At 40.0% G+C, this 21,419-nt stretch overlaps 3 protein-coding genes across 4 annotated transcripts; all 3 read left to right on the top strand.

Annotated features, from left to right (window-relative positions):
• Positions 1-3,919: 3,919 nt before the first annotated feature.
• On the top strand, positions 3,920-6,222 carry LOC306754088 (parvalbumin beta-like). Its single transcript, XM_079237997.1, has 5 exons — positions 3,920-4,007; positions 4,522-4,599; positions 5,131-5,263; positions 5,565-5,674; positions 5,791-6,222. The coding sequence occupies exons 2-5, from the start codon at positions 4,539-4,541 to the stop codon at positions 5,814-5,816; spliced, it is 330 nt and encodes a 109-aa protein (XP_079094123.1). The 5' UTR covers positions 3,920-4,007; positions 4,522-4,538; the 3' UTR covers positions 5,817-6,222.
• A 1,715-nt stretch (positions 6,223-7,937) lies between these two features.
• pvalb9 (parvalbumin 9) lies at positions 7,938-11,724 on the top strand (the record flags this gene model as incomplete). 2 transcript variants are annotated; one of them, XM_079237996.1, is made up of 5 exons in its annotated part: positions 7,938-8,031; positions 8,943-9,010; positions 9,604-9,736; positions 10,086-10,195; positions 10,952-11,724. In XM_079237996.1, the coding sequence occupies 4 exons, from the start codon at positions 8,950-8,952 to the stop codon at positions 10,975-10,977; spliced, it is 330 nt and encodes a 109-aa protein (XP_079094122.1). In that variant the 3' UTR covers positions 10,978-11,724. The 2 variants fall into 2 exon arrangements, with proteins under 2 accessions (XP_079094122.1, XP_079094121.1); XM_079237995.1 differs by lacking the exon at positions 7,938-8,031 and having other exon boundaries at positions 8,935-9,010.
• Positions 11,725-12,111: 387 nt separating this feature from the next.
• On the top strand, positions 12,112-21,173 carry ccz1 (CCZ1 homolog, vacuolar protein trafficking and biogenesis associated). The gene is made up of 17 exons (XM_079237085.1): positions 12,112-12,247; positions 13,224-13,299; positions 13,405-13,501; positions 13,621-13,718; positions 14,070-14,163; positions 14,295-14,375; positions 14,467-14,514; positions 14,665-14,748; positions 15,695-15,870; positions 16,183-16,264; positions 16,585-16,646; positions 17,579-17,690; positions 17,977-18,010; positions 18,160-18,277; positions 19,600-19,758; positions 20,460-20,587; positions 20,712-21,173. The coding sequence occupies exons 2-17, from the start codon at positions 13,286-13,288 to the stop codon at positions 20,765-20,767; spliced, it is 1,443 nt and encodes a 480-aa protein (XP_079093211.1). The 5' UTR covers positions 12,112-12,247; positions 13,224-13,285; the 3' UTR covers positions 20,768-21,173.
• Positions 21,174-21,419: the final 246 nt, after the last annotated feature.

Below are 21,419 nucleotides of genomic sequence, written 5' to 3'. Positions count from 1 at the left end.
ACTTAAGTAAGAGTAGCAATACATACAGTAGCAAATCAATGGAACATACTGCATTACATGTATAATTACTACATTCAAACTTATACTTAAGCAGGAGTGCAGAGGTATTAGCCACAAAAGGTATCTAACGTAATACCTAACGTGCTCAACTACTCTAACCCGGGAATGTTTATTGGTGGGAATTGCAAATGGACGGAGGGGGGCGGGGGGGGGGGGGGGGTTCCGGTTGGACTGGGAGCTGTGCCCCAGGCCTCTATTCCGGCGGGACACAGCTGGAATAGAGGCCCTGGCAGACAGAAAAGCAGCTCTGTGATGGGAAGACTGTGATGCCTGGCACCGCTTCAGGTGTGCTGGTCCAAGTGAAAAACTCTGGGACAGGATAGAGTTTCTGTGCAGGACTTCTGTCAGTGAGGCACATTTATTCGCAACTTTCTCTCAGATGGCAGAGAATATAGGTCACTTCTATTTCTGCTGCAGCATAAGGGGAACAAACTCCTGCTCTCAGATGGAGTGTTAGAGAAGCTTAGTTCAATAAAAATCACACATTTGTTCACACAGAAGGACAAAATAAATATCTGCTGCAGCTTCGAGCAATAGTCTTATCATGTGGTTGTTGATTTCTCAGAAATGTAGGGTGGTGAAGTTATGGTTTAGCTTTATTTCTTTTATTAAATGCACATTTCAAATGTAAAGTTTAGGATAGGAAGGTGTGTGTGGGGGGATCCTTTGCTGCCTTGCATACACCCATAGCCTTGCTTGATGGGTTTCATCCCCGCTGTGAGATATTTGTAATTTAAACCTGATATTAAAGAAGGGCAGGAATAGTTGCAGTATCTATGGCTGAGTCGTTTGAGGTGAGAGACCTCACTTGACCACAGCCGATGTTAAAGGCCAAAGACAAGTTTTACTCAACTTTTAAGAAGATTTGAACTGAAAACAATATAAAGTGCTCTTTTCTGGCTGCTGAAACGTCACACACCTGAAGCTACTGAAGTGAAGGAAGTGACACATCAGTCAACATACTAAAAGAGATCAGACGTTGTAGAGCAAAATCTGGAGTTAAAATAAAAATAAATAACTGCGCTCAACCCATAGATTGCCTGGATAATTAATATACACTCACCTAGAGGATTATTAGGAACACCATACTAATACTGTGTTTGACCCCCGTTCGCCTTCAGAACTGCCTTAATTCTACGTGGCATTGATTCAACAAGGTGCTGAAAGCATTCTTTAGAAATGTTGGCCCATATTGATAGGATAGCATCTTGCAGTTGATGGAGATTTGTGGGATGCACATCCAGGGCACGAAGCTCCCGTTCCACCACATCCCAAAGATGCTCTATTGGGTTGAGATCTGGTGACTGTGGGGGCCATTTTAGTACAGTGAACTCAGTCATGTTCAAGAAACCAATTAGAAATGATTCGAGCTTTGTGACATAGTGCATTATCCTGCTGGAAGTAGCCATCGGAGGATGGGTACATGGTGGCCATAAAGGGATGGACATGTTCAGAAACAATGCTCAGGTAGGCCGTGGCATTTAAACGATGCCCAATTGGCACTACGGGGCCTAAAGTGTGCCAAGAACACATCCCCCACACCATTACACCACCACCACCAGCCTGCACAGTGGTAACAAGGCATGATGGATCCATGTTCTCATTCTGTTTACGCCAAATTCTGACTCTACCATCTGAATGTCTCAACAGAAATCGAGACTCATCAGACCAGGCAACATTTTTCCAGTCTTCAACTGTCCAATTTTGGTGAGCTCTTGCAAATTGTAGCCTCTTTTTCCTATTTGTAGTGGAGATGAGTGGTACCCGGTGGGGTCTTCTGCTGTTGTAGCCCATCCGCCTCAAGGTTGTGTGTGTTGTGGCTTCACAAATGCTTTGCTGCATACCTCGGTTGTAACGAGTGGTTATTTCAGACAAAGTTGCTCTTCTATCAGCTTGAATCAGTCGGCCCATTCTCCTCTGACCTCTAGCATCAACAAGGCATTTTCGCCCACAGGACTGCCGCATACTGGATGTTTTTCCCTTTTCACACTATTCTTTGTAAACCCTAGAAATGGTTGTGCGTGAAAATCCCAGTAACTGAGCAGATTGTGAAATACTCAGACCGGCCCGTCTGGCACCAACAACCATGCCACGCTCAAAATTGCTTAAATCACCTTTCATTCCCATTCTGACATTCAGTTTGGAGTTCAGGAGATTGTCTTGACCAGGACCACACCCATAAATGCATTGAAGCAACTGCCATGTGATTGGTTGATTAGATAATTGCATTAATGAGAAATTGAACAGGTGTTCCTAATAATCCTTTAGGTGAGTGTATAATATAGGTCTGATGATGATTAAAATCTGCTGATAATTCAATATTAGCTTTAGTCTCGGGATCATCTCAACACTGCCACCTGGTGTATGATGGGTACATGACAACCTGCACCTGTCATGAGAGCAAATATGGGCATGGAAAGACCCCCATACTAGTTCATTCATTTCATTGTCTGGTGTGAGAACTCCACGTCATTACGCAACCACACGGCAGTTTACCACTGAAGTGTTGAGATGATGACGATGATGACGATGATATCAGCTTTTACTGTTTCCTAAAATAGTATCACAAATAGTTTCATCGCCATAAGGAGAAATGGTCTGAATGGGTGTAAGAGCTCCAAAAATAAAACCTGGCAGATGGTCCTCAGCTGCATGTTCAGTCGATTCTGGTGATATGTGCTGTTGAATTAAAGCATTTCAGTTGGTCACTTGCCATCTTATCAACCCCCTACTCCTCTCCTCTTTGGCCCAATTACACTCTGATAAAGACTGGTGTAACATTTATAAAAATGCATTTAACTTAGCAGGAAGACTAAACTGTGCACGGTCACTTTCTGCAGCTATGATTAAGTCTTGTGTCCACAAATGCTCCACTATTGAGCCAAACGCAAGAATAGAAAAATGTTAGTTATTGGACATATTCCTCTTGCAATCTTTGAAGAAAACAAAACATAAAGTCTTTAAATGGCCATGTGATTTTTAGACGTGCTCACCACATAACCATCGCCTGTGATAATCAATCACAACCAGTCTTTTGTGATACTGGCATGGCAGCAACGTCCATTCAGGCATTTTACGCATTCCAATTACGAGCATGGCTCGTTTTCACCAAAACTGTACAGTTCAGAGGCTCATGTCGGTAATTTATCATGATAGGCGGCTGTGGTGTAAAGGGATGGCTTTTGCTTTGCTATAGGCTCCATAATAAGAAACAACTTCAATGTGTTTTCATGAATCATTTCTTTATTCAGGTACCCAATAGCAAAACATACTTAACATTAGAACTGTCATTTAAAAAGGGGCTTACACACAATATATTTTACAAACATCCCAACTAAAAAATAAAATTGAATTCTAAAAGTCACATTGAAAAGTTTAATAGAAACTCATTAGAAGTGATGGATACGTCTTTAAATATGCTGATATTGTGGCACAGTCTCTGAGGTTCACAAGAACAACAACTTCATTAAAAACATACCTGTTCGACAACACAATAAGTAGCTGCAATAACTCACTCTATACAAACCTGCTTTGATCTGCCTGATCATTTTAATAAACACTATTAGATTTTACCTCATGCTTCACTCCAATAGTGTTCTGCACAGTTTAACAGATCAAAACTACATGGCCACAGAGTACGTTTCACCCAAATCAGCAGCGTATATTATTAGCTCAATGTAATATCAAGCACTTTTGCATAGGCCCACACAGCCTACCATGTAAGCATCTTCATTTATGTGCATATAAATAGAACAGCTCTGTCTACTAGACACATTTTTTGACCGACTGCTTCGACTGCTTTGCACACAGTGTCTATTACATAGCCTATGCATCATATTTCAACCGGGTGAAGGTATATAAGCTTGCAAGAGTGGCAGAGGGGTCCACTGCAGTGAGCATATTCAACCTGAGAGATCAACTCTAGCTTTTGGAGATATCCCCCTAAGGTGAGTTGCAACTGAGGAGCTGCAGACCTTTAGGAAAAAAATCTACTGCCTGACTCAGAGAGTGTTTCAGGGCTTCAACTTCATGCAATGGGATATAAATCGAGGAAAGGGCCGCACAGGGCCAGACTCTGAACATCAGAGGCTCAGAGTTGGGCTTTGGACTAACTATGGAACCAAATGGGGGAAAAAAGCAATTTGCCAAACAACAGCTGCAAAGGATATTTGATCTTTTGCCTTGGAGGGCTTGGTTTTGGGAAACTTGGATTACCTTTTCTGATCATTTGTGCCTTGTCTTTTGGGGCTGCCAGAAAGGAATACTCACAGAGAGGAACTGTAAAATATATTGCATGATATAATGAAGATTACAGTAGCTCCTTAACTTTGAATGCTGAATCAAGTGCAGTGAGGGAACTTAACATGCTTTATACAATCAAAGTATAACTGCTTAATCCTGTCTGATTTGCTACTAATGAACTGATGAACTGATGACTTGTCCTCTGCTCTCCTTCCTCAGTCAAAAATAAAATTAAAATGGCATTAGCAGCATCCCTCAACCAGGCTGACATCACTGCAGCCCTTGCAGCCTGCCAAGGTAAACCCCATCACCAAAATGACACAGAATGCAGCATTGGAGTTTAGGAGAGCCTAGATGATGCATCCACACTTTTTTTCGACCTGTGTTGTCTTACTCACTTGTAGCTGAATGTCTTACTGCAGAATCACATTACAAGATTACACACACACACACACACACACACACACACACACACACACACACACACACACATACACACACACACACACACACACACACACACACACATAGAGTTATTTGCTCCATTTAACATTACAAGTCATTTAAACTACTAGATCTATAGTACAGTGAGCAAGCAGAATTTCTGCCTCTCTTAGCAGAAACCACATTTTAATTCCTGAGTGTATCTACTGTAAGAAAAACACCTCTGCAAATTAAACTAAAATGCTGAATGAGAGTCAGAGCAGAAGAATAGCAACCAACTGCCAGACCTTGCAAACAAGGGCCAGTGCAGCGGCAAAACACATTTCAGTTCCTGTTTGATGTTTCTACAATGTCTGATGTGATCCCTTATCTGTCTCCTCATAGCTGCAGACTCCTTCAAGCACAAGGAATTCTTTGCCAAGGTCGGCCTGTCCGCCAAGAGCGCCGGTGACATCAAGAATGCCTTCCAAGTCATTGACCAGGACAAGAGTGGCTTCATTGAGGAGGAGGAGCTGAAGTAAGCACCATCTCTTAGACTTTACCTCTATGCCAGCAGATAACAGAACAGACAGGAAGCTTGACATTTTGGGAACAAATTAAATGAATTTCATGGTCAAATCTTAAATTATTCAGAACAAAATACAATGAGAAGAATACAGTGAGTAAGCAGCTTTGGATATTTTCTGAAAGATGACCTCGACAAAACTCTGCAACAAATCAATTCCTGATCTGGCAGAAGACATAATTACAGGCCTATTTCTGTTCTCAAGGCCTTTGCACTGTAATACTCAGCGGTTTCCTCTGCTCTTCCTCTCTAGGCTGTTCCTGCAGAACTTCTCTGCCTCTGCCAGAGCTCTGACCGACGGTGAGACCAAGGCTTTCCTCAAGGCCGGTGACTCTGATGGTGACGGCATGATCGGCATGGATGGTGAGAAAACAAGAAGAACTTTCCCTGGAATTAGAACCAGATCTAAATAATAGTGAAGCCCTTAAGAGATCTTGAAACAACACTCAAAATGCTCCCTTTCTTTCTTCTCTCTGCAGAATTCGCCGCAATGGTCAAGAGCTAAATTAAGAACTGACCAACATCTTACTACACAACTCTAAAGGAACAACTTGAGCCAAGACATACGCCTACTCTCTTCTTCTCCTTATCCCTCTCACTCTCTCTTTCTTCAACTCTCCAAACCAGTTTTATACATTTGACCTTTTCCCCCCCGGACCGTAAACAAACTGCTCCCCCCTCCTCTCTCTTTCTCTCTCTCTCTGGCCCTGCTCACCCCTTTGCTGTCCACGATGAATGTACCTGACTAAGTGTATAGCGTGGTTGACTTGTCTTTCTCTCTCTCTCTCTCTCTCTTCTGTCCTTGTTTTACTATGTGAGTTTTGCTTACTGTGAGATCAGTGATGATGCACTTTTATGGGAAACGGACAGACGATGAGAAAACAATAAAGGTTCTTTTTCAATAACTTTGACCCTGGTCTTCAATATGGTTGTGATTCAGTAGATTGAATTAACAAAAAAGTTTGTTTTGGTCTTAACACTGCCACTGGCTTCTTAAGTTTTTACACAAGATGATTTACATGATAAATCTGGGAACAGAAAACAAATTCCTCAAAGCACAAAGTGGCCATAGCAGAGCAAGTAATCTAAAGCAATTTCTCTTAACCAAATCTTTAACGAAAGTTAAATTTTTATTTAAAAAAAGCCGCTAAGGCCACAGCCACCACTGTGACTACCAGTGGCAGTAATGATTAACATTTAGCTAAAATGCTAATCGAATGTGACAGCAGCACAGGAGAGGGGGATTCAAAAAGTCACGGGCTGACTGCATTATATTACCAAAGGTTTTCTAACATTAGCCTCCACAAGCTACTGGTCATACCAGACCAAGTAAGGCGGGAGCAGCAAAAACCCTGACTGTGCTTTACAGTGAGATGAGATACAATCCCCCGGCATGTGGTGCTCCTTCGAAAGATGGCTCTGCATTGAGAGGAAGAGGCCACAAGGTGGTGCCTCTGATCTCTCAGTAAATCACAAGGGTTTCAGATGCTTGATATGGTTTTACATTGAAAGTTGGAGGCGAGGAAATACAGTTAATTTATTTTCTGAGCTTTACATGAGTTTAATAGTTCACTTTTTTACTTTGACAAGTGTGAGACGACTGGAAATGTCATGTGATTCTTTTTAGAATAATGAGATTTATTCCCTTGGTTCTCGTTACAAAAAAAGCATTCCTCGCCTCCCTGCTAATGCCATTAGTGCTGACTGGATTCACAGGAGACGCTGCTGTGTCAGGAGGTTTGAAAGGCTTCCCTTTGCAGACAACAACCTCATCAGTTTAGAGTTGCCAGTTATCATGGTGACCAGGTACAAACCTTATAAACCATAAGAAAAACTGACTTCAATCCCCACCCAACCCCTCATTTTACAGTAAGTCAGGTGAGTTTGTGCATGTGTGTTCCAGCATGATGAAAACCATCATACACTGAACTACACAAAAGTAGATTTTGATTAAGTAGATAGTTTACTTAGTAATGATAGTTCTGCATATTCCAAATTGTATTTCCAGTTTGTTAACTTCCTCTCCCTCTCATGATATCTGTTGGAGGTATTAGAATAACAGATGTTTTTAGTTTTTTTAACTCAAGTCAGCAATTAAAATGCACCAAATACAGAGCATGAAATAGAATAAATAAGCATTAAACTCTGCATAGGCCACAGACAGAAAACGATAAGAATACAATTAAAGAAAATAAATAATAAATAATATTAAGACAGTGTTTGTTTTTTTTCGTCCTTTTATGTTACTAACACACCTTGGTGTGACACATAATGCCATATGAGGATAACACTGAGTCATAAAATGACCCCCCTGCTCTCATCTGAATTTACCAGATTATTCACTAAAACCAAAGAGATTTGAGATATTTAAGCTTCCACATATGCACCTGCAGAGAGAGGGGTTGGGGGAGATGGGGAAAGGGAGGGGAGAGATACATTTAGGAGAGAGTTGATCGGACAAGTTTATGACAGCAAAGGAGAGAAGGAAGGCGATAGCAGTCAGTGGAGCAGATACAAACAGTGCGAGATAATTGGCAGGTGAGGAACACGAGAGGGAGGCGGCTGGCTGCGGAAACATTTGATCCACCGACAGGTTGGAAACTCAAGCATCCTTCGGCGTATATAAGACTGAGCCAGCTGTCAACGGGCACCACAAAGCCTTATCCATCTGCTGCTGCTGCTTAGGACCTGGAGCCGGAGAGGAAACCGAGCCAACAGCGGTGAGTCCCACAGATGCACAGGGGGAACACAGGTGTTTGGCCAGGTGTGCTGCCGCCTGCTCTGCGGTGCTATAGCAGTGGAACCATAGCCTAGTCCTGTTTCATTTTTCATTTTATGCATGTTTTAGAAATGTTTAGCCTGGTCTGAAATTCTTTGTGAGCTGACTAACATACCTCCAAACAATCAAATAAAAGAAGCTGAGCAATTGATGACTCATGAACTATTTGGTCAATAATAGGATGTGTTTTCAGCTCACATATGTGATTCCTATAAATTATTCCTATAAGATGGTAAACATATATACAACCATAGGCATAAATAAAAAGACAATTTGAACTATTCCGGCTTCAGGGGACTACTGAAGCTATTAGGGGGGTTATATTTATTTTCATTTTTACACAAGCAAAGCAAGTCAGATTCTCAGAGCAGGGCAACCTTTTCTGATGCTTGATTTATATTTGTATTCCTTTATTCATGGAGAAAATGTTTGTCTTATGGACCAAATATTAACAACACTGTCAAGGCTTCTGCATTTTTTTAAATTATAAAATAAGCTTTACCCTTTTCTCACCCCAATTACTTTTATACAGTCCCTAAGTGCCAACTATCTTGCACAACCCAGCCAATCCAATTAATAGTTCCAAGGAAGTAAATAGCGTCAGTTATTAAGATGTCTGGGAAAATCCTACCACGAAGCCTGATGGAAGTATAAAATTAAAACACTCATGCTTTTATACATTTGCCAAATAATGTTAGGTTTTATTCTGACAACTTGAGCATATTTGCCAAACAATCATGACTTGTGTTTTGATGGGATCGAAATATAACCTACATCTGCAAATACAAAAGAAATTAATCCAGCAAATGACACAAATTAAAAAAAAAAGTTTTCTTTTCTTTGAATGTACAGGACCAACATGTCGCTCACCTCCATTCTCTCAGCTGAGGCCATTGATAATGCTGTCAAGGACTGTCAAGGTAGCATCTCCACACACACACACACACACACACACACACACCCACACACACACACACACACACACACACACACACACACACACACACACACACACACACACACAGAGAAAGAGAGAGAGACAGCATGCCCTACCAATGTTTGAACACCTTCACAGGATTAATAGCTTTGTCTCTCACTAGCTAAATAAACCACAATTGATGAATCAACCAACTCATAATCTTTGTTGCATTGAGTCAATATTCCACAGTGGCCTCTCCACTAGATTTATATCCAGCTTTAACTAAATTTGAAAATGTTTTCAATCATCTTGTCGGTTTTAGCAGAGGCATGTACCTACTGGACTTAAAAGATAATAAAAAAAAAACAGTGGTGGAAAATCTCCCACCTGGAAAGCAGCCACATGCTGTTTTAATCTCCATCAGCTCCCAACCTGCTGAACCTCGGGGGTCAGACCTCACCCTCACTTCAGTTCTTCAAATATATATATATATATATATATATATATATATATATATATATATATATATATGTGTGTGTGTGTGTGTGTGTGTGTGTGTGTGTGTGTGTGTGTGTGTGTTTTTCTTGTTTCCAGCTCCGGACACATTCTGCTACAGAAAGTTCTTCCAGCTGTGTGGCCTGTCCTCAAAGACACCCCAGCAAATCAAAGATGTCTTCAAGATCCTCGATGAGGACAACAGCGGCTACATCGAGGAGTCTGAGCTCAAGTGTGTGAGACAATGACAGGATGTGTAATATAACGGCTCCTTGTGAGACATGATACATCTAAAACTTTTAAATATGTTGTACCTTGATTTTTGGAAATACAGTAATGCACTGGAAACAATCAAATATTGGTGGTAGTGGTATTATTGGGATGGCACCATTAAGCCGTCTTGTGATAATCTGCGAACGGGCAATGTGTTATTATTGCCTTTGTGTGATAGAATTCACCTTGAGGATCGACCCGAGCTGTGCAATTTAGGAATTGGTGCATTTATGAGCTTATTAAAGCGCACAATTGCCTAAAAAAATAACAGCCTATATACTTGTGTGTGTCTGTGTGTGTGTGTCTAGGTTCTTCCTGCAACGGTTTGTCCCCGGGGCGCGGACACTGACCGAGGCAGAAACCAAGAGTTTCATATCAGCGGCTGATGATGACAGTGACGGCAGAATTGGAGCAGAGGGTTGGTGTCTAATTTCTCACATTGTGTTTGTACAAACTCATGATGGAGGCAGAAATTATCTCATTGGTTGGTTAAGTCCAACAACCACAATCTGTGTCAACAGAGAAGAGATAGCTATTTTAATTATATTCAAATTCAAAGTTTTCTCCTCAAACACTGTTGTACTTGGTTATGGCCACTAAGGTTTAACCAAGTGGATCAAGCAGTTCAGATTTTGAGAGATTTGCTCCTGATGCTCAAATAAAAGTTTTGTACTGAATGTCATCTCTGTGCCCTTCCTCGGGCTTCTTTACTGGCAGTAAACAAAGGACGGACTATACAAATTAACAGGCATACGTTGAGAAACGTTTTAACGCTTTACAACGGGTCCATTTACCACAACACAGTTGATAAAAGCAACATAAAAGAACAACAACGTAATGTTTTACTGTCGAGGTTCAGTTGTTAAAAGAGTTCAGAGTTTAAATCATAAAACGTTTCTTTCTATGCTTATTTGCAGCAGAGATACTTGAAATGGTAGAGTATCTTGGGGATCTTTGTTTAACCATGTTGTTTCAAGGTAATCAGTATAGAAACCATCCACCTTGATATCAAAAGTCATGGCGCCCAGATGCTTCTCCCAGTGTTTGTCTATTGTCCAGCTACCAGCAGTGTCGATAGGATAAAGAATTTGGACAATTTAAAAACTGCCACCACCTTCATTGATTATTTTTGCAGATGATTCACAGCCAATTCAACATGCTTTTCTTCCTCTAGAATTCCAGACTATGGTCCAGTCCTGAGTTTTGGAGATGATAAGAGCTCAAGTCTTCAGGTCGTCAGCCCTCTCTCCCTACTGCAGGAGTCTTTCGATCCCAGCGTCCATTCCACTTGTGATTTCTTTTGTTTTCTACTAAATGCTGTGTACTAATTGTTTTTAAATGACCTTTTGTCCATTTAAACACAACAGGCTTTTAATGTCTCTTTCCTACAGGTACATCTATGTGTGTTTCCTTTTCTGTGCTCACCCCACATCTATCATGGAATGAGATGAATAAACATGTGGAAAAACATCACTTCTTTGTACTTATGTGTTCTGAGATGAATTGTTTTGGGTAAACAAATGCTCTAAAATGATTCCTTATTCCATTAATGCGCAACAATAAAGCATAAATGTGCACAATTTTTCGCTCATTCATCAAGAGCATAACAAAACTAAAGGGAGCAGGGAATAAGTGTGTGGAATAAAAGCATGATGGGATTATTTAACAATTCTGAATATTACATAGTGGACCAAAAGTTTCATTGCAAAATGTGCTTATATTATTTTGGTATTTTATTCACACTTGGAATTCATCATGCAATATTTGATTTTTACCCCGCAAAAAAATAACATTTTATAATTATGATGTATGATATATTTGAATATAAAGTTTCAAACAAATTACAGTTATAAACCCAAAAAGCATCACTTCATGAAACACAGAGAAAATGCAGTTTAGAGACAACTAGGGTGCAGACTCATGTTGGTGGAGCACATGAGTGTATTATTCATAGATCATCTACTAAAATGTTACAGTTTCGCAATTTTAATTTTGTATACGTTTGGTCTGGAATTTAAATGATTACATTTGTTTATAAATAAAAATATATGAAACATAAATGAGGTTCATGTCAAGTTTTTGTGTCGGTATGGAGGAAATTGCTCTCTTAATTAAAGTTAATAGTGTCCTTATAATCGGCAGTGTAAAGACTTAAGGAGGACTTATTCCTCTTTACAAAATGTATCTGTATCTACAGAAACCTTACACGACCCACATCCTTGCACATTCAAAATGTAACCCAGAAGTTCCTCAACTTCCCCGTCTGGAGTAGGAACCTTCATTTGGCTTGTTCGTACACGGACAGTTGAAATTGTGACCACGCGCTGTCAAAAGCAGGAAGTTAAAAATGTGAAGTGTTATGCTGCTGCATTTCCATGGGCAACTCTTCTCACTGATCTCATTTCCTCATTTTGTTTATTATTTACGACCTTTGTGACCACGAGCAGCCGTGTTGTTCGTGCTCGGTGAGGTGAGTGTTGTTCTTCTACCTTCGCGGTTCACAACTCCTCGCTTGCAGAGGCAGCTAGCTGGTGAGCTAACGAGCTGCTGTTAGTGGCTGTGCTTCTTAACTCACAGAGGTACCCGTGTGTTTAATTCATTTCGTCATGATTTATAAAAACAGTAAGACATGGAGGTTTACCCCCTCTCTGGTTTTAGCGTCAGCTCGGCTCACAGAGACTTTACCCGGTTAGTTTTGTTGCTAAAGTTACAGTAAAATAAGTGCGCATGACTGTAACGAAATGTAATACGAGTAGCCAACGAAATGCATCGTTATCCCTGACTAATTATTCAGCGACTGTACCTAGGAGAAACTAACCTGCTGAACTTTTTCCTCTTCTGAATTGATCTCACGGCGTCTCGCTGACTTGCACGTGAAGGTTTTAACATCAAAACAGTGTTGACTTCGTACGATCGTTGTGGTTATCTGACACTTTGGGAAGTTGTTGGTTCAGCAGAAACAGCAAGCTGAAACGTATGCATTACAACACAACAGCCCTGCAATAATAACTCCCATACTGTCATGAAGGTTATGTTCAATGTTTTCTTTGGTATTCAAATGTATGTCCACTTTTTGAGCCATAGTTTATGATGCAAACGTTGAAATGATCAGTGCATCCCTAGTCCAGGTGGCTGTGGCTCAGTGTGTAGAAGGGGTCGGCCGTTTGACCCCAATTGTTGGTAGTTTGATCTCCGTCTCCAGCTGTTAGCATGTTGAAGTCTCCTTGATCAAGACACTGGGTGCTCCTGACTTAACTTACTTGGTTTGTGTTAAATGCAGAGTGTGACTGAATGTATATGACAAAGGTAATAGTGTTGTTGTGTTTTATCCCTAGTATAAATGTATTCTGTATTTTCACCTGATGCACATTGTGTGTGTGTGTGTGTGTGTGTGTGTGTGTGTGTGTGCGCGCGCCCAATGTGATTTGCTTGTTATCATTCTGCAGGCACACAGCATGCTAACCAAGCTGTCTTTGGAGCAAAGGAAATACAGCGACAAGCTACACTAATGCTGATGATTAGGTAAAGTGGACATGATTGTGTTGATGCAAGGCATACCATCTTAGGTTCTTTGAGCTTTTAACTGTGGATCTGTTTCTGTTAACTTTCTATTTGTGTCGGTTACAGTCCCAGAATGGCTTCAGGAATGCAAGAGAAACAGTACACACCATCCCTGCTCAATTTTTTCATTTACAACCCCACATTTGGGCAAAAGGAAGGAGAGGTGAGGATAATTCCCAGATATATGCTCAGCAGATGTTTGATAATTTAATCTGTTTTTTTCTAGTAATTATGAAAAAACGTTTTGAACGTGTGATTGCTAATTCAAGATGTGTTTTCTAGGAAGAGAAGAAGATCTTGTTTTACCACCCAAGTGATGTGGAGAAGAATGAGAAGATCAGAAATGTGGGCCTTTGTGAGGCTATTGTTCAGTTCACAAGGTAAAGAGTTCAGCACTCTACTTTCAAAAGAAGCAGAGAATAGCTAGCGTCGTATTTCGCTACCATTTTACTACCTCTGTGGATTTTCATGTTTATTTAGCTTTCTAGCATCTTGTCAAGACTTGAGTGCATTTAAAAGGTGTCTTACATTCATTTCATGGCTTAGTTTGATTATCTATGTTCAAGAAAACCGAAAGGAAAGTTCCATTTATTTTGAACCTGAGGTATAACGGAATAGGGAAATGTTGCAATAAGTGGCCAGACGCACACTGATGCATATCTAATGCCTGTAAAAGCACAAAATAAGGAGCTAATCTTCTTGTTTGTGTGTGTCTCATGTCTTTCTTTCAGGACTTTCTGTCCAACAAAACCAGCTAAATCTCTGCACACACAGAAGAACCGTCAGTTTTTCTTTGAGGCAGAGGACAATTTCTGGATAGTCATGGTATCTTAAATGCTTCCATGCACATTACTTGTTCAGTACTTACTCTGTTTGTCGAGATACTTTGTTGACGTTCTTTGTAATGTAATTTAGCTAATCCATTTGTATCTGCCGGTTTTTTCCACGTTCCTCAGGTTGTTCGAAACCCAATGATTGAGAAACCTAACAAAGATGGTAAACCTCCCACGATAGAATATCAGGAAGAGGAAATACTTGTGAGTACTGAGAGATACTTATCAACATCTGTATTTCTTTCATTGAACATCAATTTAAAGTTTGACCTAACGTGCCCTCTTGACTCTGCAGGACACTGTTTATGGTGCAGTGGTAAGGGAATGCTACAGTATGTACAAGGTGAGTTTCAGTATGGTTTAGAACCTGTCTTGTCCATTGATGTCTTCTTCTCAAAGCCATATAATAACACCCCTACAGTACATCAGACCACCAATTTAAGGCCTCTCGATAATGCCAAAAGTAACAGTGACTACTTTCCTTGTGCTGTAGCTCTTCAATGGTACATTTGGCAGACAAATGGAAGCCGGCGGAGTGGAGCTGCTAATTCAGAAGCTTGAAAAGTTCTTCTACAGGGTAAAAAGCTCATCTGTTTCAGAAACTTTTTTTATCATTTGTTTTTCTTTACATGCATGTATGTTGACCTTGCTTTCACAGCATGATTAATTTAAATGTATGTGCACATAGTTATTCATAATAATACAAATAAACTCTATTTGTACAGCACCTTCCATACAACAAATGAAGTAGAATAAGAAAATAAATACAGGGAATATAACAAAAATAAGATGAAATAGAATGCATAACATAAGATAAAAAATAAAACCCACCGCATATTAATAATGCTATTAAAAGCTGTACCCATATTTGCAGCAGGCACATATAGAACAATTAAACAGTGCACCAGCAAAAAAAAAAGTCTCTATTCTCTTCAACCTTGTTCTTTTCTTTCATCTCCTAAAGTTTTTAGCTTACCAAGGTGTTCATAAAGTAAAAGTCAGTTGAGCCTCAAAGTCAGTGTTTTCAAAAGGGCGGGTCTCCGCTGATGATGAATGCAAATTGTTTCTTTGTGGAAACTAACTTGGCAAAGCTGTTGAAAGGATGCTTGCTGTCATAGCCTGTTTTTTATAATTATCTGTCTCATTAGCTGCCTTTGCCTCACGCTACAGTCATTGCTGACTTGGCTCCCAGGATTAACGCCTTTTGTGAAAGTATACAAAATTAATTTCTAATTAAGGAACGCCCATCTTAAGGTAACCCAGGCTTCCCTCTTCACCATGTAACCCAAAGACGGAGAGAAAGAGAGAGGCTGTGGTGTAGGTGTCAGAGGTTGAATGTCAGGATGATGTAAGCGTCTCTTCAGAGCATCAGTCAGAGAGTTTCTTATTCCTCTGTCTTTATTGCACTGTAAGCAAGCCTGTTATAGGTGGGTAAACTAACCCCCTTCTTCTTTCCTTCTCCTGTGTCTCTGGGCTGGCTCACATTATTTTCGGCGTGTCTGTGCACCCCCGTGTGTTTACAGTATCTGCAGACTCTCCACTTGCAGTCCTGCGACTTGCTGGACGTATTTGGAGGCATCAGCTTCTTCCCACTGGACAAGATGACTTACCTGAAGATCCAGTCCTTCGTCAACAGAGTAGAGGAGAGCCTAAGTCTCATCAAATACACAGCCTTTCTGTATAACGACCAGCTTATATGGTACACACTGAACACTTAAGCGCTATTTTTATTTATATATTTTTGCCTTAAGTTTATTGTAATTCTGTGTTAGGAGGACCCCGCAAAATAAGCTTTTCATTGTACAGAATAACTGCCTGTTATCTGTGCATATGACAATAAAAATATCTTGAATCTATTGCTCTGGAGCATAATTACAGCCAGGAGTCACTTGCCCTTGATGCAACACAATTGACAGCACACAAAAAATAATAATTACTGTACACAGCCACACATTTTGTTGTGCATATTAGCATGATGTGTGTTATAATGCTGCTGCGGTTGGGTCTGCAGGAGTGGACTGGAACAGGATGACATGAGGATCCTGTACAAGTACCTGACCACCTCGCTGTTCCCCAGACACTCTGAACCAGAGGTGAGGGTGTGAATAGCTTAAGGAAGTACGGGGGACAAATTGATGTCAAAATGAAAGAAACAAAGGAGCAGGAGCTGTTTTTGTAGGATGGAGAAAAGAGGCTCACTGCTATCTATCTGCTTCTAGAAAACCATTGCAAAGCATCTCTTGTAAAAACATGACCACCTTGGCAATGATGCTTCTCCTTAATATAAGAATGTAATCGAATCAATATTTTTATTTATGATCCATACTGACCTGTATATGAACTCTGAATATTACTTTCAAAGCTATGTCCTTTATATTCACTCTAACCCTTACTCCTACTTTTGGTCTTTTAGTTGGCTGGCAGGGACTCTCCTCTAAGGCCGGAGGTTGCAGGGAATCTGTTGCACTATGGGAGGTAAGTCGCTGGTCCCATATGTCTATATCTGTGAACCCACTTCATCCTACCCTCTGCAGAGGGTAGGATATAAAAAAAAACATATATGGATTCTGTTTAAATGTTTCTCGATGTGGTCAGTGTTATGTATGTGTGTCAAAAAGCACTATGGATTTCCGTGTTTACATGCGCGTGCGTGTCTGCGTGCCAGCATCATGTGGTTTTGAAACACTGACTGTAATGAACTTTGCTTGCAGTCCACCAAATTATTTAAAGAGGACACACCCTTGACTAACACTTGTGTAAGCAAGAGAGCCCACGGTTATTTCTGCCGCTTCAGGGTTAAAATCCACTTTTGAGTTTCAGTACACATATGTAATAAGAGGCGGTTTGCTGTCTGTCAACTCGCAACTGCATAATGTTTGATGTAACTAGTTTCTGAAGGTGAAGTGAAGATGCTGCAGTGGTCCAAGTCTGACTCCTGGTGCCCTATCGTGGGACAGCTTTAAAGCTCGAACTGCATGACACTCCAGAATATAAAGAGTATTTGATGAGGGCCAGAGAAAACAGTTCCAGCTAGTAACTAGCCGAAAATAAGCTGTGTTGTTACTGCTCCACACTGATCTGCTATGTGGAGCAGTAACAACACTACACAGCAGAGCAGTAACAACACAGCGGAGGAGCAAGCAACAACATGTAGTCATGTCTTCCAATGTAAATGGTTCCACCTAATACTAAGTGGCATACTTAGAAACCCGTGCAACGGCACAACAATGAATTCCTTGTTTCATTTGTGGTCTTATCTCTTGGATCCGTCATGAAGAAGTGAGGCGTCAACGGCTTCTCTCCATTTTTAGTCTTGTTTTTATAATGAGTCTCTCAGGCATCAGTTTTGACTTTTACACCCGTTCTTGGAATATTAACCCAGCCCCTCTGTCCTCTGTCCTCTCCAGGTTTTTGACAGGACCTACTAATCTCAAAGATCCAGAGGCCAAATTCCGATTTCCTAAAATATTTGTCAGCACAGAGGACGGCTATGAGGAGCTGCATCTGATTGTGTACAAGGTGAGGAACAGTAAATGTGATCGACCATGTCATGACAGACTTCAGGCTTAATCATTCATACACATACAGGAGTTTTTGTTTTAATGTTTTAAAGTAGGGGGGGAAAGTTGTTGTTAATTTTTTAGAATGATTTTTATAATCTGTGATTTATATTCCACTGCTCTATCAAACGATATGGATTTCTGGGGATTAGACAGCTACATTTAAAAAAAAAAAGATGAAGTACGTCCCACGTTACTCATCATCACATTAATGTAATTTCTAACCTCTGTGACCTTGATTCCAGGCAATGAGCGCGGCAGCTTGTTTTATGATCAGTGGTAAGTGTGCACCGTCACCCACCTGCTGTTCTTGCAGTAAAGGATGCCGTTAACATTTCACTTTACAGGCCATTTTATTGCTCATTTCAAGCTGAAATATAGTTTCAGCTCATGTCGCAAAATGTCTTTTCTACTCCCTTTCTTTTCAGCGTCTGTGGAGCTGACGAGGGACTTCTGCGAGCAGCTCGACGGCTTGGTGGGGCCTCAGCTTACTTTGCTGGCATCTGACATATGTGAACAGTTCACAGTTAACCGTCGGATATCAGGGTCAGTTGAGAATCGCTTCTCCTAATTAACAATTTACCACTGTCTGAAGAAGACTTTGTCTTTTAAGATACTGTCTGTCTTTTTAACAGTTCTTGATTGTAATTGGTCATTTACATCATTGATAATACAAGACAAGCTTTTAAAGCTTGATTTAATTACAGGAGCATTAAGTTAATCCAAGTTTCCAGTGTCTAAATCTTGTGTTTTCCTCTCCTCCATGTCTCTTGTTGCTGCTGACAACTCCTGATTTATGTCATAAACAAATTGTGAAAATTGCCCATCAAATGTTTACATTTGAGAAGATGGAAATAGCTATGTTTGACATTTAAATTACTTAAAAGATATATCAGTAAAGAGATCAGTTATCAAATGAATGAATTAGGTAATTTACAGAAAAATAATCACATTTTAAAAATACCATGTATTCCCATGTTCCAGTGTTTCAGCTGGAATTGGTACTGTTCTTTATCTAATTTTGTTTTTTGAGTGTTGTTTGGGTGAGAGTATGGAGTTCTCTTTTTTTATCACTATTTTCCGTGATTTTTAGACCAATCGATTAATAATGTAACTTCTTCCAGACTGTACCTTAAGGGCAGGGCACAGATCAGTATCATCTTGTCCGATGAAAACATGTATTGCCTTTTTAAAGAGACACATAGCATGTTGTTTACAGTTAACCCTTTTGCGTTTACGCTGCCTCGCTGGCAGCATAGAGGAGACTCCAATAGTATTTGATATTGTCAGGGCACTACTTAGCGGTAACTCAAGCAGCAGGGCTTTAAAGACTCGCATCCTGGCCCACTCTCCTTTAACCCCAGCAGTTAGATTCAGATACGTCTCCGTCTGTAATCCAATACAGGACTCCCTGACCTGGGCAATTTGATGTGCTCTATTTTAAATCACCAGAGTGAAAAATCCACTGAATAAATAATGCCGTCCCAAATTCCTCCGCCGACATTGAGGTCTGTGTCCCGATTTGGCCTGGTGTAACTGTAAATAATTAGAGGCACATAGAATCTGTTGGAATAAATACCCACACTTTTCCCGAGATGCAATCACAGTAGCGTTGTCCAGCTGTGGTAATAACTGTGTCCTCAGCTCACTTTAACGTGGGTGGATTAGGCTTAATTTAAAAGCACAATTTGTCTTTTATTGGATGTTATCATCCAAAGTGATTTGGCTTACTGTATCATTTATTAGTGATGTGTGCGAGACAGCCACCGAGTTAAACAACTTATAAAGATTGTGCGCGTGCCCAGAAGTGGCTGATGGTGTTTATTTTTATTTTTATGTATCAGTTTTTTTATTTTGTGTTCATTCAGTCCAGACAAGGAGCCCCAGTTTAAATTCATCTACTTCAACCACATGAACCTGGCGGAGAAGAGCACCATCCACATGAGGAAGACAGCCAGTGTTTGCCTCACCTCAGTTCACCCTGACCTCATGAAGATCCTGGGAGACATCAACTGTGACTTTGCCAGGTACAGCAGAGAACATTGGCTTTGTTAAACTGTTTATTTTATTTTTAGAGACTGTCTCCAGACATTTGTTCAACATTTTTTAAAGGGGCTGACCACAAATTATAATTATCCATGCAGAAACCAAATAATAGAACTAAAACTCTCTTCAGCTGTGCAGGGTTTTCAGATTTCACAAACCCAGGAAAGAAAATGTGTTTAAACTACAAACTTTCTCCTAGATATCAGCACATCTATTTCATTTTAAATGTATTGCTACTGGTATATTTTTAAACTTTCTTTGTTTTGAAGCAGTTATGAGATTATAGTCATGTGAGAATCCCATTTTCAGTCTGAGGGACATTGGCATCACCGTTCATAGCATTTATTCCAGTATCATTATCGGTTCCTCTTTCAGTGCAGATGTTGTGTAGATGCTGCTCATCAGCACACTTGAAACATGATCACAGTGCTATTTGTGTCATAAGATATTGAAATGGAAGTCATTTTGTGTGTTTCTAATAAGAAATTAAATATTTTAGTATTTTCACTAAGAACATGTCTTTTCTGACACGTTCCATAAGAAATGTTAAATTATATGATTATTTGAATGGAATGTTGTGGTCCGTGTAGGTATTTAATGTTGCCCTAAAATACAAAGAACCTGCTGTAAATGTGGTAGTTGCCCATTTGATGATGCTTTGTTATCGCTATCTTGCTCTCAGGGCTGATGAGGATGAGGAAATCATCGTAAAGGCGATGACAGACTACTGGGTAGTCGGTAAGAAGTCAGACCAGAGAGAACTGTACGTGATCCTGAATCAGAAGAACGCCAACCTGATTGAAGTAAACGGTATGTCTCCACCACCTGGCGATGAGTAAATCTGTGTCATTGCCGTCCAACACAATAGACAATCTACCTTGATATTTAATCTCTTCTGTATCCTTAATGCCCTTTTGTCTTTTCTCCTCTACAGAGGAAGTTAAGAGACTTTGTGCGACGCAGTTCAACAACATTTTCTTTTTGGACTGATGTAGCTGTCAGACGGAGGCTGTTGACCACACTAAAAACTGTCAGTGTTGCAGGGTATCATGACAGCGTCAGCGTAATGCAATAATTGCATTGTAAAATAAAATAAAAATTCAAAGCTTTCTAACCAACTTTGTTTTTAATTTAACCGTTACAATTGTTTTCCTCTTGTAATTAAATGTAAATCCAGATTTTTACTGTGCATGTACTTTATTTTATTTTTTCTTTGTACATACATTCATAGATTTTGTTGATTTGGATATCTTTTTTTCAAAACAAAATGTTTCTTCTAAAATGAATGTATGAACTAACATGCAGTTTACTCCATTTGATTTGATTGGTTCATTTGATGATGATTAGTTTTAAAATAAGATGTCATCATGTCAAAAGTATTGTGGTTTGCAAACAATTGTGCTATCTTTAAATAAATTGAAGAGTAATTTTACTTGGTGTAAGATAGTTTTTGTTGTTGTTGACTATGCTCATAAAGTAAAGCCTTGAGGCAGCATCAGAGATAATTTATTAAACCGTTGTACAGCATTAATTTACTTACACAATTTGTAAGGCTGCTTTTGTTGTTGGAAGCTTTTTTGTGCTTTTATAGCTATCAGTTCTGCATCTAAAGTGGGCAAACAGGATTTACCATTGGAACATG

The sequence above is a fragment of the Taurulus bubalis genome, assembly GCF_910589615.1.
Source record: "Taurulus bubalis genome assembly, chromosome: 2".
NCBI lineage: Eukaryota > Metazoa > Chordata > Actinopteri > Perciformes > Cottidae > Taurulus > Taurulus bubalis.
Note: the sequence above shows the minus strand (reverse complement) of the source record. Positions and strands in the feature narration are given on the sequence as shown.

Coding starts and splice junctions, on each gene's coding strand:
- LOC306754088 (XM_079237997.1), top strand. CDS start 4,539: ATGGCATTAGCAGCATCCCTCAACCAGGCTGACATCACTGCAGCCCTT. Junction 4,600..5,130: donor AGCCCTTGCAGCCTGCCAAG/GTAAACCCCATC, acceptor GTCTCCTCATAG/CTGCAGACTCCTTCAAGCAC. Junction 5,264..5,564: donor ATTGAGGAGGAGGAGCTGAA/GTAAGCACCATC, acceptor CTTCCTCTCTAG/GCTGTTCCTGCAGAACTTCT.
- ccz1 (XM_079237085.1), top strand. Junction 18,011..18,159: donor AGCTTGTTTTATGATCAGTG/GTAAGTGTGCAC, acceptor CTTTCTTTTCAG/CGTCTGTGGAGCTGACGAGG. Junction 18,278..19,599: donor GTTAACCGTCGGATATCAGG/GTCAGTTGAGAA, acceptor GTGTTCATTCAG/TCCAGACAAGGAGCCCCAGT.